This window comes from Hippopotamus amphibius, chromosome 3, assembly GCF_030028045.1.
Source record: "Hippopotamus amphibius kiboko isolate mHipAmp2 chromosome 3, mHipAmp2.hap2, whole genome shotgun sequence".
In the NCBI taxonomy this organism is placed as follows: Eukaryota; Metazoa; Chordata; class Mammalia; order Artiodactyla; family Hippopotamidae; genus Hippopotamus; species Hippopotamus amphibius.
In genome coordinates, this window is record NC_080188.1 from 132,387,318 (window position 1) to 132,405,698 (window position 18,381).

The 18,381-nt window shown below is 47.5% G+C and overlaps 1 protein-coding gene across 1 annotated transcript in view; it reads right to left on the minus strand.

The window, feature by feature from the left end:
- LOC130848798 (WD repeat-containing protein 27-like) overlaps positions 1–12,350 on the minus strand; it is a 51,498-nt gene extending 39,148 nt beyond the window's left edge. Inside the window, 8 exon segments of the mRNA XM_057727189.1 lie at positions 1,930–2,007; positions 3,684–3,762; positions 5,136–5,218; positions 5,829–5,888; positions 8,671–8,767; positions 9,732–9,852; positions 11,368–11,438; positions 12,303–12,350. Coding sequence (XP_057583172.1) covers positions 1,930–2,007; positions 3,684–3,762; positions 5,136–5,218; positions 5,829–5,888; positions 8,671–8,767; positions 9,732–9,852; positions 11,368–11,438; positions 12,303–12,327 — 614 coding nt within the window. The 5' untranslated portion in view covers positions 12,328–12,350.
- Between the last annotated feature and the right edge of the window lie 6,031 nt (positions 12,351–18,381).

Here is an 18,381-nt window from a genome sequence, read left to right on the forward strand (position 1 = left end):
TTGCCATGAAAATAATCACACTCATTTTCTAAAACAATTCAAGGAAAGGTTGGGGGAATAAAAGACCGGTGCAAAAAATGCAGCAACGGCAGGGTGGCAGGTGCCACTGCAACAGGACCTACGAGTGAGGCTCCCCAAAGGGCAGCTGCTGTTCCAGGAAGTTCTGCCCCTTGCTCATGGCAGCCTCTGCGTGGTGCCCAGGCCGTGGCCCGAGACTGGAGGGTGGCGGGGGGACACTGGCTCCCCACTGGCCCTGCCCGCCTCGCTGCAAGCTGCACCTCACCCCCCCATCAGGCCCCATGTCATAGGCTCAGAGACACTAGAAAACAGCAGGTGCACAGCCGAGAGCACAAAAAGGAAAGAAGCTTCCATCTGAAAGCCTGTCGCTCTGAAACCCGCACGTTTCTAAGAAACAAATTTGCTGGCAGCATTTGCCTCAGTAAAGCATGTGAGACGCCCACAAGCCTGTCTCACTGCAGACAGCGCCGCCCTTTCAATGACAAACGGTGGGCTTCAGAGCCTTCCTCTAGGAACCCCAGACAGGGGCATGGAGAGGGTTCCCCGCCAGCACCACCAGCGGAGCCACTGCCAAGCCCACTGGGGTCCCCGGGAGAAGTAACAGGGAAGCTGGGTGACAAGGCCTCCCCTCCGCCTCTATGCTCAGCCCAGCCTCACCTGCCTGCAGGGAACCCGGGCGGAGGCCTCGCGCCTGACAGAGCGGACTAGAGGCCCCAGTGCAGAGGCCCCACCCCCGGTACCCAGGCAGGCGGGTGGTGTGCAGCAGCCCCACTCCCCTCGCCCACACAGGCGGCCGTGTGCAGAGGCCCTGCACAGGACACCTCCATTCCAGATGGCCCCCTGCCTGTGTGCAGAGCCACTGGGCGCGGCTGCCCTTGGCCTGTGGGAGAGCTGAGCTCACTCCTTACATTCTTTGATCAAGGAATAAAGCTTTCCTTTGCTTCTGAACCCAACTCAGTCTCATCCCACTGCCCTGAGCAACACCATGAAGAGGAGGGTGGACTGGGAAGTGTGGAACCACCTGCTGCCTCTACAGGCTCCCGAGAGCCAGAAAATTCTGGAGAGGGGCTCCTCAGGGCAAAAATCACAAGAAACCAGAGTTCAGCAGAACAGCGGGGCTGCATTTCACACCTGACCACTTGAGAGGCTTAGATAGGGTGTGAGGGCGTCTGGTAGCAGCACCTGCTTGACAGCTACGACCTGTGGACACAGAGCAGCAGGAAGTGGCAGGAGGAGGTGGAAGGAAGACATGACCACATGCAGCCAGGCTGTGTGCTCCAGTGATGTTCATGTGTGGCCAGGACGCATGTTGGGATGAACAATGGTTCAAGTGCCACAGCCCATAATCTCTCCTTGCAGTGTGGAACCAGGAGGGCCTTGGAGGCCCCCAAACACCTTCCCGTCTAGAGAAATGGGCCCCAGAAACTTCAGGGCTTGTCCACAATCTCGGGGACGGGTGTGGAGCCAGCCCCAGGGCCAAGGGCTGAGGATGAAAGGAAGCGTTTCCAAATCCACAAGCCCATCACAGGCCACTGCAAACAGCATCAAGCACTAGAACGGATCAAATCTTCTGTCCAATTACTACCTAAAAAGTGTGTAAGAATAATCATCACCTACAATACTTACTAAAACCAAATTTTAAACAAAAATTTAATATTTCTGAATAGTTAAGGTAATTAAAAAAAAACAGCAGCATGCCTGAAAAATGCTTACTATGAATTAAATTTGATTAAAAGGACATATAGACACAAAAATAACATATATACTTCTATGTGTCTACATATATGTACACACGTATACATATATACTTATAAGGTCTTATACCTGTTGGAAAAAATTCATTTAAAGTATTTAAAGAGTCTCTCCAAATTATTTCAAATTTACTTGGAAAGCACAAACTAGGTTACATACCATCTGTAATTGTTCTTGCATTCTGAAGATCTTTTACCATCATTCTTGAAACTAGTCTTTGGTGAAAACACAGCTACACTGTGGAAAGAAGAATTCTATGTCACTCTTAAAGATTAAAAGTTCTAAGTTTAAAAGACCTATATTTTGCAATGAAAAATATACATAAATACATTAATGCTTCCTATATCCAAGTTAGTAATAAACTGAATATTTAATCACTTTAATTTTAATAGCTATTCCTCCAATTCTATATTTACATTGGCTATTTCACTACTGAGGACATAAAGTGTATTTGGGTATTAAAATTCTGGATAATACAGAGCTATTTACCTACAAATTGCTGGTTCCTAGAAAAAAAAACCTAAGATAATCATTCTGCAGCCAGGCAGGCAGGGCAACACCACGTCCAGAGCCGTGGGAGCAAGGCAGGCGGGAGTGGCCCCTGGGGCTCTGCATCTGCTACAGGATCTGCAAGACCCACTCGATGTGCTGACAGGGACCTGGATGAGGATACCCATGGTGGGGGAGGGGAGGTCAAGGGAGACTGGACTGGGACTACCGGGCACATCTGAGGAGGAGGAAGTGCACAGGCAAGGAGGTGGGCACAGTCCAGGTCGGCCTCACCGCCTCCCCATCTGTCCTCACTGCCTCCAGGTGTCACAGTGTTGCATGTCGTCGCCCAGTGACTTCACTTAAAATCTTATAACATCACCCTGTACTCTTCCTAGAAAGTTCAAACCCCAGGGTTGGTGCTCGGGACTGTCCATGGCCTGGCTCCTCCTCCCCCTGGACTCCCACACAGGACCCCACACTCAAGACTCACTTAATACAGTGGACCCTAGGAGTCCACACTTAACAGATGGCACTACCCCTGAGCCATCCCACAGGTCGGGGCATGGACTAGAGTGCAATTCTACTGAAGCGTGAATCCAGAATCCATCCATCCATCCATCCATCCACCCCACCCCCCACTGATCTCTTCAACCATCTGTACATCCATCCACCCCGATCCCCCACTTATCCACCCACCCATCCATCCACCCATCCACCCCCCCAACTCATCCATCCACCCCAACCCCCAGTGATCCAGCCATCCATCCACCCCCACCTCCCACTGATCCATCCATCCATCCACCCCCACCGATCATCTATCCGTCCAGCCATCCACCCCCCCAACTCATCCATCCACCCCACCCCCCACTGATCCATCCATCCACCTCCACCCCCCACTGATTCATCCATTCACCCATCCTCAAGGGCCTTGTCAGAGGGTCCAAGGCACCAGGTGCTGTCCCAGGTCCAGAGGTTTATATAACAGACAACAAGTGAAACAACGCCAGCCAGTGGTTGGGCCAAAGAGAAAAACAGGACAGGGCTGTGGGAAAGCATGGCAGGGGAGGGGCAGAGGATGTAAAATTTTATAAAGAGCAACCAGGGACGAAGGCCTGGACCCCGGGAGCAGAGACTGGTCGCCCTGCGGGCACCACCTGCGTGAGCCTCATGGAAGCACATCGGGGAGGGCAGGGCAGGGCCAGCACACAGCCCTGAGCAGGAGGGGTGGGGGCCGGGCTGCTCCAATGGGCCAGGGGGAGCACAGGAGAGGGGGGGCCGCAGTGAGTGCTTGCAAGCACTCAATAAATGCTCACTGCCTCCACTTCTGTGATGGCGACGTGCTGGGGTCCCTGCACCCACCCCCATCCACACCCGCACCTGCACCTGGAGGCCCTGGCCTGCTCCTGGGCCAGTCCACTCACCTCGCGGCAGCCGTGTAGCCCGACGACTGGACTTTACTGTGGAAAACCAGCAGGTGGTCCTTTACAGCACTCCGAGCAGCTGCAAACACGTGTTTAGAGAAGAAGCAAATGTTTAACACTGCCATTTCATTATGGACAAGAACACAGTTCCTTAGAAACAGCCAAGTTTACACACGTGGAATGAGCTGACAACCTACGGATTGGAGAGGTTTCACACCTGATGCCAAACCAACAACACCAGCAGAAAGGGTGAATCAAGGCCGATAAAAGCACACGAAAACAGCACAACGTGTCTCCTTCCTTAAGTGATACTGGATTGCGGTGTGTTTAATACTGTGTATTTCAAATACTCAAGGACTAAAACGTCAGCCCCTTCCCGCAGTGCTGGCCGCAGGGGCGTCACATGGAAACAGCTGCTCATGTTGAGATGAAACAGGCCACATGGAACTGTGGAATTCTGTCCACAGGACCCTAAAAACCAGCAGCGTGGAGCAAGTCATTCTATGAAACCAGTGACAGGTACAAGTCCTCTACAAACAGGGATGCAATTATCTTAAACCAATTCAAATTTCTCTTTTATGCTTTTGCTTATCACAATACAATAACCAGAAAGACAAGCCACTAAGACATCATTATATCAGGGCATTTTAATGGCAAGGCAACACCTCATCCTGGGGGGGAGGGAGGGATCTGGCCTTCACTCGTCTTAACTAGGATGAGAAGAGACTTAACAAGACTGATCACTGATTATGACTTTGGGTTGGTTACTGAAGGAAATAAAAGAAGTCATTATCAATGATTCCTACAACAAAAAGAAGTGGAATAGAATGAAATCTACCATCTTAAAATTGAAGTTAATTGTAAAATTCCTGCTTGTGTAAAAAGCAACATGTAGATTTGTCTGGATGCTGCTCAGAATGAAACAGTGAGAAAACATTTCTGAGACACGAATAACTTACTCCAGCCTGGCTAATACCTGACAGCAAAGAATCCCTGCTGGTGTTGACAGGCTGGCCCGCGGCTGGGAAGGAAACCTGGGTGTGCTTTAGACATGCTTACGCAGGTGCAGAAGGAAAGCAGCATTATGTCTGAGATTTGCTTTGAATGTAAAAGTCTTCAGCAAAGAGAAACAAGAGCAAACTCTTCTCACGATACATAATCCCTGAGAGTCCACTCTGTGCCGGCCACCTGAGAACCACTGCCAGCATTTCCATGCTTTGAGTTCCTATGAATTACACCCCACTCAGGAGGAGACACATCCGCACATTCCCCACCACAAACCCCGTGTGAAAACACGTGAGAGGCAGAGAAAGGAAAGAGCCAAGGAAGAAGAAAACACTGAATTTTCACTTCGACGAACATGAATTCACAAAACGACAGAGCGAAGCTAAACAAAGGTAACTGGGACAAGGAGCTGCCTGCACGCTGTATTTCAGGCAACGTTACACCAACCAGAGTGTTTCTGAGTAGCCAGCTTAGTACTTTCTTCCTTAACAAGTCCAAGAGACAGTGGAGAAGTCAATAAGACACAGGAGCTAAAATAAAAACAAAACTGGTGATGGCAAGATTCGAGGGACCAGAGAAGCTCATCAAGATTAACAGACTGACCACCTGAGATGAGATTAAGGCAGTGCAAGCCCTGCTCACACCCTCATTTTGTCAGAGACCCCGCCTCTGAACCACTGTTGTAAAACCCTGCACCAGTCCTCTGGGGTGGAGACGCAGTTTTTCTGAGGTAGAAGCCTGGTGTGTCTCCCTTTGCCTGGCAAAGCAATAAAGCTCTCCTTTTCTACTTCACACATAGACACAAACAAGCAAACAAACAAAATAAAACTGGTCTATGAGAGCAAACACATGACGGAGTGTCTCAAGGAAACATGCATCTTAAAGACGGTTTCGAACAACCAATTAAGCAGATATGGACGTGCAGTATTTGGAAAAGAGGTAAACCATCAAGCTTACTCTTATCCTGCTAAAAATGAATTTATATTTTTAATAAAAATGCTGCTGTAAAGTCTACATTCTATCCTGAAACAACGTTTCACATGAAAATAAACCACAAGCCATTTAGTTTTGAACAAGATAGGAGCCATGGCTCTTTAAACAGGGCTGGTATAGTTGGAGTTTACTAAACTTCACTTCTACTTCTTGCGGTAACAAGAATCTAAATCCTCCCGGTGGTACACCCGCACGTGCACATCCCTCCTGGAAGGGCGCACCAAGGTAGCACTGACAGAGCTCTGCCCGCGCATGCGGGCGCTGCTGGGCCCTCCCCAGGGCAGCCGGGTCCACCTCCACCAGGGCAACCTTATTTCCGAACATGGACGTGAGCAAGCAGAGGGCCTGCACGGACGGGGGTGACAGAGTTAACTATAGACTTGACTGTGGACGTGGCTGTAGCTGTACCAGCAGTCATACCGCCTGCAGAGAGAGCCGCGTGAGCCCCTGAACGTTAATACGCACTCTCGGCAAGCAGCAGCTGCCCCGGTGCAGAGGGGTGGGTGGTGCCACGTCCACGCACAGCGAAGGGTCACCACTGACCCTGCAACCATGGCTGCTGCTCAACAGGGCACACGAGCCCACAACTCAGATGCTGAGGCTCCTGAAATCTTCATCTCCAGCCAGGAGAGAAACAAGCAACACGTCAGGGTGAGAGCAGCCACAAGGTGCTCCTGCTGGCTCCCTGAGCACCTGCTGCACACAGGCTGGGCCGAGGACTGGGACGCGAGGACATTAGGACACTAGGACAGAGTGGATAGGCACCGCAGCTCATGCCCAGCCTGTGGAGCGCTGACCTGGCACAGCTGCAGATGGAACACAAACGTGGCTGTGCAGGTGGTGGGAAGGGCAGCATCCCTGCGAGGACACAGAGCTGGGTCTAGGGGGCCTCCAGCTGGATCTTAAGACAGGCCACCAGGAGGGAGGGAGGAGCAGGCGTGGGCCCTGAGACCAGCAGAGGTTTGGAGTGTTCAGGACAGTCACGTGAGTGGACAGATGACAAGGGGGGAGTGACTACCCAGGAGGGGGAAGCGCAGCCCTCGGGGGCGCAGAGCAGGTAGCCGGCTCAGGAGTGGCCTTGGCTGCAGTGCACACACGGGGGGCCAGGGAGGCAGGCAGGAGTCGGTCATCCCCGCAGCTCAGTGGACAGTGGGGGCCAAGCCTGAAAGCCTGTGGACACCAGGAGGGGCGAGGAGAGCAGACCGTTGCTCAGCCCGAGAGGTGTGAGAGTGCCCAGGTGCCAGGCCAAGGTTGCAAGAGGAGCAGGGACAGAGCCAACTTCAGAGTCCCCAACGTGGCCTTGGCCAAGCCCAGTGAGGGCGTGGGGGGGCCGGTGGTGGGCTATACACATGGGAGACAGAGGGCAAGGAGGCAGGGCCAGGGCTGCTGGCGGGACTGGGGATGCCAGGAGAGGCCAGGCTAATGCAGAGGTGACCCACGAGTCTGGTTAGAGAGGTTGCCTCTAGGCACCAAAGCATCTCCTCCTCACATTCAAATGAGGGCCCCCCACCATGACCCCCCTCCCCAAAGGTCAGACAAAGAAAGATTCTTAGAACGGAGGTCTCACCCTTGTAATGTAAAACGGCCTCCAATTCAAAGTTTGCCAAGTTAAATATGAATAAACCAGCTGAGCTTCCAATCCACAGGCAGTGGGCATTCTCAGAAGTAAGACCGAAAAAAAAAAAAAAAAAAAAAGAGAGAGAGAGAAAAAAGTGTCCTTATCTTCTTCCTCAGCTCCGTGCACTGCGCTGGTTCCCCAGGAGGGAGCAGGTGATGCATGACCTGGGGACCTGAGGGTCCCATCACTTATAGCCCCCCAGCATGTCCGACAGGCCAGGGAAGATGGAGCTCGAAGGGCCACAGGGCTGGCCTAACTCAATTCTGACCTGAAGTTTTTCTCTCTTCTGAGGTCACAAGAGGTTGGCACCTGTGGCCTTCACGAAACCCGGCACAGGTGGGCGTCTCTGCCCGAGGGCTCCGGGCCTGTGTGACGGCTGCAACAAACACCGTGCCAGGCAAAGTTGGCAAAGGCGGAAACTGACGGACAGCAGCATTTACACCAAGGAAAGCACAGACCTGCCGTTTCTTCTTTGTTTTTCAATTTATAAACCAGACGCAGGCTGTGATCTCAGTGATCAGCCCCCTCTGGTTTCATCAGACCTGGACTCACAGAGGCCTCCAAGGGCACCTGTGTCCCACGTGCACCTGTGCACAAAGCCAAACAGCAGCCTTGGCCACCTGGCCTCCAACAGCCCCCTGTTCTCAGGTCCTCAGCCTCCAACACAGCCACAGGGAGACCAAGTGAGTCTGAGCAGAAGTGGGAGCACTGCTCCCTGAGGAACGGTGGGGACCCAAGGCCTCAGACCCTCTAGTCAGCTCAAGTTCGGGCCAGGCGCTATTCCAGACCAGGCAGGGGCACCTGTGCAGAGACACGGCTGCCTGCCAGGCAAGCACAGCAGAGCTGCAGCCGCACCAGCAGCCGCCTCAGTTCTCCCACCCCAGCAGGACCAGAGGCTGGTCTTTAGTCATCTCCAGAGTGCTCCATACTCTGTGCGGAGCCGAGGGGAATGAAATCATGACATATTCATTTAATCAGAGTTAAACAGCGGCTTCCTTATATTTAAAACATTTCTATCACACAAAGATAAATAAAACTCACTTGGGATGGAGTCTAAAAGTATGATATAAAGCACAGATGGGGTAAGTTTAGAATGAGTTATGCTGACGTTACCCCTTGCCCTATTATAGAAGTCAAGATCCACCCAGATTTGGGTGAAGAAAGTTAAAAATAATCTCATTTTTTTAATTAGACAAAAACAATTGGCCAAGATTATCAACCCTAAGACTTAAAATATGCAATCGTAAGAACACTTAGGGTTATCACTCAAACAGATGAAGATAATTTGGTTTTATTTCAGTCATTCTAGAAAACACAAACCTAATTTAGGAGCTTTCTCCACATGGCCGTGGCAGAGTTCACGGTACTTACAGTCCACAGTCACAGGGCACCAGGTTCAGGACAGGAAGTGTCACCTCAACCTCTTCTCCTGTGTCTGGTGCCTTCATGGAGGATGGCTGACTGTCTTCTAGGGACAGAGTACTGACAATCTGAGATGCGACATTAAACTGATTCGTCAAGGTCAAGGCTAACCGTTGACCCAGTGGGATGTTGTGGAAGATGCATGTTGCTGGAATAACTCACATCGTGAATCCAGAAAAACCCTCAGGCTTACACGTTGTAAAGGCGAGAGAGAAACGTTACCCTACGTCATGAGGCCTGCAGGGAGAGGGACAGGGTCTCAAGGAGAGAGCCACAGAAAGGGGGTGAGGAGGAAATGGTCTGCTTAGAGGTTAACTGTGAATTCCTAAAGTGGGCTGCAGGTTTACTTCATAATAAACGGGTATTTACACAAGAGATAATGAAAGCCAAGGCAAACACATTAGGAAAAAACAGATCTAATGGATAAAGGCAATTTCTGACCTACTTTAAAAAGAAACACCTTAAGGTTGTTTACCAAAAAATATATACACAGTATATATACATATATATTTATATGTATATATCACAAACTAAAAGCAAGAACACCAATCATGATAAACTTGAAGGGGAGCACAGCAGCGACACATGTGTTCTAACAAGAAAATAAAGGGATGCATTTGCCTATGAAAGAGAGTCCGTATCCAGATTAAACAGTAAAATACACTAATTCTGGCAGTGTCAGCTCCTTCTGGGGCAGAGAGGCAGGTATTAGCACACCTGGCGACGGGGACAGGTGTGGGGGTGGGGGGAGGGAGGGGTGACCAGCGGGGGGATGGGGGCTGGGCCAGCCAAATGGACTCAGCTGAAAAGTCACAAGCCCCTGGGCCCCCCTGCTGCTGCCCTGGGGGAACGGGCACCCTCTTCACCAAGACAAGCCTCCACCCGCCGGCCCACCCCATCTGCTTCCACAAGACCTGCCTGGTGCCAGGACCCTGGCTTCGGCACCCCACCCCCACCCCCGAGCAGGGGGCTGCCGTCCCAAGTCCCCTGGGAGGGTCTGCGGGCATCACCCGGCTGGCATCATAGCTTGGACTTGACCCTCCTGCTGGAGAAACTCTCTCTCTCTTTCCTCAGGTCAACATGCGTCACACAGCGATAATGGTGTCCTTCAGCCAAACTGAAGATCCAAACCTGGAAAAGCAAACCATGTCTAGACATGCAAGGACACGTGTAGACATGGGACTCTCACCAGACGGTCCAATGAAAAGCAGGAAGCCAAGGAGAAGAGTGAGCAGGGGGCCAACAAAATGAGAGACGGCTCTTGGGAGACCCCCGGGCTGCTCTTCTCTGGCCTCCAATCCTTCCCTCCCTCATCCCCCAACCTGGGAGGCATCTTCCTAACAGCACATCAGGGGGCAGTGCTGACTTGAGGTGCAGACCCAACCCAGAGGTCACCCACTTTCTGCAAAACACTGGACCAAGCAGGTGTGCTCCTGTCCCCAGGGCTGCATGCCCAGCCTCTCCAAACATAGCACCATGGACACAACCAACACATCCCAGGGCAACAGCTCAACATGGGTAATAGCGGTCAACTTTGTCAAAAAGGAAACAATTATCTCAGTTTCCAAAAATATTTCCCTGATACAGTAACATAAAAAAACAGATATTCGGTCTTGGACCTCGTCCTGGCACAGGAATCTCCTGATAAGAGTGACCACGGTGTCGCTTGCTATGTTAATGAGGTGACTTTTGTAAAGCCCTCAGGTCACCTAAGGATGGGGGCTGGTTGCCAGGGGAACCACCCCTGACCTCTGGGGAGGGGTGGGGGTCTGGAGATGGATTTCAATCACCCACCACTGAGGATGGGATCAACCCTGCCTAAGCAGTGAGCCTCCCTAACAATCCCTAAGGTACAGGTTCAGGGAGGTCCAGGTGGGTGAAAACATCCTCCCTGGGGGGGTGGGCGATACCCCTCAAGTCCACAGGAACAGAAGCTTCTGCGCTGAGGACCCTCACAGACCTTGCTCTGTATAGATCTTCCTCTGGCTGCTCATCTGTGTTCATCAAACTGAGGAAGGAAGGGGTCATGGGAACCTCCGATTCACAGCCCCATCAGAGGGCAGTTGTGGGTGACGTGGGGACCCGCATCTGAAGGGGGGCAGTCGTGCGGGACTGAGCCCTTAACCATCTCCGGGTAAACACTGTCAGCACTAGGTTAATTGTAGGACCCCTGCTGGTGTCATGGTGACCTGCTTCCAGGGGAGACCCCCACGTCTGGGGACAAAAGCATCAGAAGAGCTCAGTGGCAAAGCAAAGCAGACACACAAGAGGACCTGGGTTACATCCTAATACAATGTCTTTTCCAAATTACATCAACAGCCACTTTTGTAAAAAAAGAACAGTATCCACACTTTGTGAAGTAAACCTCAATTGCTCACCTAAAAACTAAACTTTAAAAAAGACCGAATATCTTAAAATTTCTTAAAATATATAAAGCTGACACTAATGGTTGTACAGGCTTTTACAGAGGACCAAGCATCTCTGCAGGCAAGGCCAGTCGGTAAGAAAACCCCCCCCCCCCCCGCCAGGTGCCAGAGGTAGGGCCTCAGCAAAGGACACACAGCACGCATGAAACGGAGACCTTTCCGCACACGCTCACTTAGTCGTGATAATGTCTGAAAACTGGAGTTACCCTGGGGCTCTCACCTGGCCATCCGCACAGCCAGTGACCAGCTGCTGACTCCGCTGGTCCAGGAGGAGGCTCAGGAGCGGGGAGGCTGTGAGGGGAGAGTTCACACTGAGAGCTGACAGTTTTACTTTAATATTTCTTCTAATCATGGGCGAACTATTCCAAACTAAGTTCTTCAACAGGAAGTAGAAACTGTGGTGAAAACAGCAATTAAGTGAATGTCTTTTTTTTTTTTTTTATTGTTGCCTACAATGTCACTTCATTGAAAACTTATTCTCAATCTAAACTGTCAAGAATTTAGAAGGATGGGACTTCCTAGGTGGCGCAGTGGTTAAGAATCCGCCTGCCAATTCAGGGGACATGGGTTTGAGCCCTGCTCTGGGAAGATCCCACATGCCACAGAGCAACTAAGCCCATGTGCCACAATTATTGGGCCTGTGCTCTAGAGCCTGTGAGTCACAACTATTAAGCCCATGTGCTGCAACTGTTGAGGCCCACGTGCCTAGAGCCCATGCTCAGTAACAAGAGAAGCCACTACAATGAGGAACCCGTGCACCACAATGAAGAGTAGCCCCCACTCTAAGCAACTAGAGAAAGCCCGTGTGCAGCAATGAAGACCCAACGCAGCCAATAAATAAATAAATAAATTTATAAAAAAAAATAATAATTTAGAAGGAGAATTATGGTACATGAGTATTGAAAAACACTGTCTGTCCTAAAAAACTTTATAGATGACATCAAAATCAAGTTTGTCATTGTTTTCTTAACAAAGTCACCATAGTTAATTTCAGGAAAATAATTCCAACATAATCCCAAAAAATATGCTTTACCCCTGAGACTGATAAGTGGACTCAGACCCCTTTGAACGTCACAGCTCTGCCTACAGATTAATATGTATGTGTTTGGTTACACATGGCCTATGGACAGAAAATACAGAAACGTCTGAAGTTACCTGTTAACACTGACGAGTTGTACATTAATGATCCCAAACAATGGTCCCAAACCTTTGGACAGACACATGTTTCTTCAGAAGATGTAAAAATTTTGCCATTATTGCTATAATTTGAACTAATACTTCTACCCAATTACAAATTAATTTATGTGAATAGGTATCTAAAGGAGAAAATAATAAGCATATAAACAAAGCTACTAGATAAGGACATTTAAACAGTCATTATAACTTCAAGCCATATGTTCAACAAGTTAAATAGAGGCATAGAATATACTTTAAAAAGATGCAATTCTAACTTCAAGATATGAAAACTAAAATGAAACATGAAAAACATACTGAGTGGGATTAAAAGCAGATGAGACATTGCAGAAAGAGAAATAGGTGACCTGAATGGGCCTATATCTGTTAAAGAAAGTGAATCAATAGTCGATAACCTTCTGAATCAGAAAGCACCAGGCGAACATGGGCTCACAGGTAAATTCTATTAAACATTTAAGAAATAAATCAGACCAATTCTCCAAAACATCTTTCAGAAAATAGAAGAAAAATAAGAGGAAATGTTTCTTTTCTGAAGAAACAGAGGGAATACTTCCTTACTCATTCTATGAAGCCAGCTTTACCTGAACACCAAAACCAGACTAAGACATGACAAAAAAAAAAAAATTACAGACCAATAACACTCATGAACAGAGATGCAAAAATCCTCAACAAGACATTTAAAATATTAGCAAATCAAACTAAACAATGTATAAAATGAATTATAAACCATGACCAAGTGGGATTTATTCCAGCTATGCAGGGCTGGCTCAGCGTTCAAAAATCAACTAATCCACCACATCGACAGGCTACAGAAAAAGAATCACACAATAAATGTAGAAACAGGATTTTAAAAATCCAACAGCAATTCATGATAAAAAAAAAAAAAAAACCTCTCAGCATAATAAAGAACAGCTACAAAATAGCAAAAGCTATCATATTTAAAGGTGAGAAACTAGAAGTTTTCCCACTAAGATCAGAAACAAGGCAAGGAGGACAGTTTAAGATGGCGGAGTAGAAGGACGTGCGCTCACGCCCTCTTGCAAGAGCACCTGAATTACAACTACCTGCTGAACATTCATCAATAGAAAGACACTGGAACTCACCAAAAAAGACACCCCACATCCACAGACAAAGGAGAAGCCACAGTGAGATGGTAGGAGGGGCACAATCTCAATAAAATCAAATCCCATAACCGCTGGGTGGGCAGATCACAAACCGGAGAACAGTTATACCACAGAGTCCACCCACTGGAGTGAGGGTTCTGAGCCCCACGTCAGGCTTCCCAACCTGGGGGTCTGGCAACAGGAGGAGGAATCCCCAGAGAATCAGACTCTGAAGGCCAGCAGAATTTGATTGCAGGACCTCCACAGGACTGGGGGAAACAGAGACTCCACTCTTGGAGGGCACACAAAAAGCAGTGTGCACACCAGGACTCTAGGGGAAAGGAGTAGTGACCCAAGAGGAGGCGGAACCAGAGCTTCCTGCTGGTGTTGGTGGGTTGCCTGCAGAGGTAGAGGGCAGCTGTGGCTCCCTGTGGGGACAGGGACACTGGTGGAAGGGGTTCTGGGAAGTGCTTACTGGCATGAGCCCTCCTGGAGTCCACCACTAGCCCCGCCGAAGAGCCTGTAAACTCCAGTGCTGGGTCGCTTCAAGCCAAACAACCAACAGGGTGGGAATGCAGCCCCACCCGTTGGCAGACAAGCAGATTAAAGTTTTACTGAGCTCCGCCCACCAAAGCAACACCCAGCCCTACCCAACACTAGTCCCTTCCATCAGGAAGCACACACAAGCCTCTTAGATAGCTTCCTGCACAAGAGGGCAGACAGCAATATCAAGCAGTATCAGCAGTATTTCATTCTGTGGAACTGAAAACCACAGCCACAGAAAGATAGAGAAAATAAAAAGGCAGAGGACTTTGTACCAGATCAAGGGACAAGACAAAACCCCAGAAAAACAACTAAATGAAGTGGAGATAGGCAACCTTCCAGGAAAAGAATTCAGAATACTGATAGTGAAGATAATCCAGGACTTTGAAAACAGACTGGATGCAAAGTTCAAAATCTGGAGCGCCACAACTAGAGAGAGAAAAACCCACAAGCCACAACTAGAGAGAAGCCCGCATGCCACAATGAAAGATCCCATGTGCCAGAACTAAGACCCAATGTGGCCAAAACAACAACAACAACAAAAAGCCTATGGCTATAGGAAATTAAAATAAATTAATTTCAATTGCTACACATATTTTCTTGGCGAAAAGCAGAATAGGGTAACCAATAAAAGACTTTAAAGCATAAAAGTACATTCTATTAGGATAAAAATCTGTGTGGGGGCAGGGAGTGGTTTGAAAATGTGAGTTCAAGGGGAAAATAATACAAAATGTTCAAATTATTCAAGAAAAGCTTATTCGTATGTTTTTTAAAAATGGAAGATGGCAAGGATAGAAACCATCATGGCATTTACATTCTACTGGACATACTTTTTTAAATGCTATAACACTTTTATTGTAAAATGTCAGCCTTCACCAAGTGTTAGAAATGACATTCTTTGATATTTTTTATTTAAACTTGTGATAAAAATTTTAGATGTCAACCTAAACACACATGACAGGGTATGCAATGTTGAACACGTCTTCTGGTATGTGAACTACTACTGCCCTAGTAACGACTGCCCTAATAAGTACAAATGAAGCAGCAGCAGGGGATGATTTTGAGCCAGGGATATCGGAAAAGGACAGTGATGAGAGAGCATCTAAAAACTGGGGCTGGAAGTGGTCTTTCACCCAGAAAACTCACTTATCTCTATTCTTCAGGTTTCCGTTCAAGTGCTTCCTCCTTTTGGAAGCCTTCTCTGATACCTTCAAGTGGAGTGAATCACCCCACTCTGTGAGCCTGTCATACAGGACATGATACCGCTCCCCACAGGATTACACTGCATCACAGCTGTTTATTTGCATGTATGTTTCTGCAACTGGATTCTGAGCTTTTGAGGGGGTAGGAGCAAGTTCTATTTACTTCCTAGGATGACAGCTGATACACTGAATGAATAAGTAGATGAATAAGTAGATAAATGCATGTACATGTTCAACTAAATATGTAGAGATCACTCAAAACAGCTAAAGAAACATGAGTCAATTATGTCTCACCCCCTAGAAAATTTAAAGATTAAAATATTAAATATTAAATCCCAATACCTGCAATGTTTTGACTAATCCAACTGCACTGTATTTGCTCTGGAGGTTTACTTGCTCGTCTCCTTAGAGAGAGGAAACTAAGCTAACCTAACACGAGGCCTTGTCATACCTCTGGGTGTTGCCCTTTTTTCTTTTCCCGTCACCTGACACCTCCGTGGCTTCCAAATAGGCGGCCTGCCTCTGGCCTTTCCTAGCATCAGTCTATCTTGCCTCACTTATTTAAAATATAATACATTTATTTTCTTCAACAAAAATAGCAAAGCTTCTTAGTCACCACCTGATCAAGAACACACTTCTAGTGTCAGTTTTAGCATCTCTGTCATAATCTTCCAATTCTTAGTGACATGGGTTCTCTCTTTAACCCAGATGGATTAGGGCCTTTTTCAACAACTAGTCATTCTTTGTCATTTCTGTCTTTGCTCAGCCATCTCGGCTTGGCCCTACCCCATAGTCATGTTTTCTCTAGGCTCTTGTTTGGTTAAATCTTAAAGATGGGTCAGTCACTACGAGGGCAACAAAGACTTCCCACTCAACTCTGCTCCAAAGCCTGTTCCCTTCAGATGTACCATGGTTCTTAATTAATTATTCTTACCTGCACTGATGCCTACAATATTCTCTCTTACATTGTCCTCCAACTGGCTCTTCCTAAGCCCTTTGGGAGTAGGAACCATGTTCATATACAGCTTCTGCCTCCCCCAGGTGGCCCAGTACAATGTTGGGCACATAGCAAATAATCACTAACATCTGCGATTGAATTAAAAGTAGCATCTACTCAAACCTTACCTGAGATCACTCCATGGCAATCCACTTGGGGCAGTCAAACAGACTGCAGGTTTGCATAGCCTTGGGTTTGGACGCATACATGCACTTCCATTCTTCCACTTGCAGTCTCTCCCCGTGCATGGACTCCTCCACATACACAAAACTCCATCTCTGAATCCTGCCTCCACAGGACACCGAACACGCAGTCCAAGAATTATGTTCCCAGCTCAAAAGCAAACAAGTGAAAACACATTATTTATTTGTTGTGTGTTTCAAGTTTGCAAAGTTGACTGCGAAAAGTACAGCCTCAGGGTAACAGCTGTGGTTCAGTTGAAAGAGCACAGACTTGGAACCTTAAGACTTCAATCTTAGCTGCTACACGCAACGGGCAGTCACAAGGTACTTAGCTCCTCTGACCCAAAGGATATTGGCAAATGGGAGTAACACGCCTGCCCTCGTGTGTTATCACAACAGGATCACTGTGAGAATCACATACATTAAACCACAGAGTGTGAGAGCATCTTCAAACTGTCTCTAAACTATAAAACACCACTGCACAACATGACTAGGGAATCACAGAAACTCAAAGTTGGAAAAAACCATCCTAGTCATCTAGGTATAAAAGGGAATGCAAATTTCCGATCAACTGCAATGCTTGAGCTCCCTCTGTAATACCCAGTTATTAAGATATGCTTGACATCTCCAGTGACAGAAAAGATCACCTTTTGAGGCAGCCTGTTCCATCTAATTCTTAGGAAGATCTTTCTAATTATGGAGTTGCAGTCTGTATTCCATTAGCTCTCTGTAAAGGGTCTAATATTGATCCCTCTTACATTTTAGACTATTGCTTCAGGTACTACAGTTCCTGGCAAACTAATTGGAGCATATTACAGAAAGGAAAAGGAAACCTGTAACTCACCGAGGGAGAGGCTGAAAATGGTCATAGGGCATGATCTCTTTAAATCCATCGTGACAAATGAAATCATTGTGAGAATATAATTTCTAATCAATTAACACAGTTATTAGTTTGAGCAGTGCAGATGTGACATCCCAAAAGACACAGCTCTTTCAAATTAAAAACTAAATATGCCAAGTACTATGAACCATTTCCCCAAAAATTCAACCACAATCTCCTTAATTTTTAGGATCATCTCTGACACACAATTCTATGTGAAAAGGTAGAAAATGGAAATAGTAGTATGTACGCATCAAAGGAAAGAGTTTCTCTTAATTTAGATAAATCTGTTTATTCCCTTTTATCATCTTAACACATTTTTCCAATAAAATACATTAATGATATTAACATACTGTTCTATTAGCAGGATCTTTAGAAAACCATTTTGTTTCACAGAATCTGTCCTTTGAAAAGGCCTCTGTTAATAATTATGTACACCTGGGATTACAGGAAATGCATAGCTTCATGATAGGAAATGAAATCCACTAAGAATCTTCCTTCTCCACTTGCTCACTCCTGCCTTAGCCAGCTGGGAGATAGCTGGTGGAATTCTGGGGCTTGATAGTGTGCTGTGATTTTAAGATACTGTAGTAAAGCCAGGAAACTTCCCCAGGCAATCCAGTCATCAGGTACTAAACTATGCAGCAGGATCGTTTATGCATAGCTTTTCTGCTCTGGCATGAAAACTTTTCACTTCCTTGCACAATGCATTATTTATACGGAATTCAACGTGTACACTTCACAAGTCCAAACGTCATCATCGGTGACCCAGTTCAAAAAGCTAAAATGGTGAGTTATCGATATTTACGGCTGGCAGATGGACTAGACATTGTGCTTGGTGAAGAGACCTCTGATGTTATAGATGCAGGAGATGCTCAAAGAGGTTCATTATAAAGAGTTAAAGATAACAGCACATGGACACGTAGTCCACTAGAGAGAACTAGACAGGGTGAGCCAATGAGCCTAATTCCTACTGACCACGGTTATAAATGTGATGCAGCTACCTGCCACCAGTGTACATCCAAGGTCAGGCAATGGCAATGTGCCACCTGACAAGGCTGGATCAGTCACAGCTGCAGTCGGTTTGGCTCTTTTTCTTTTTTTTTTTAATTGTCTTTTTCCTAATCTTTTTT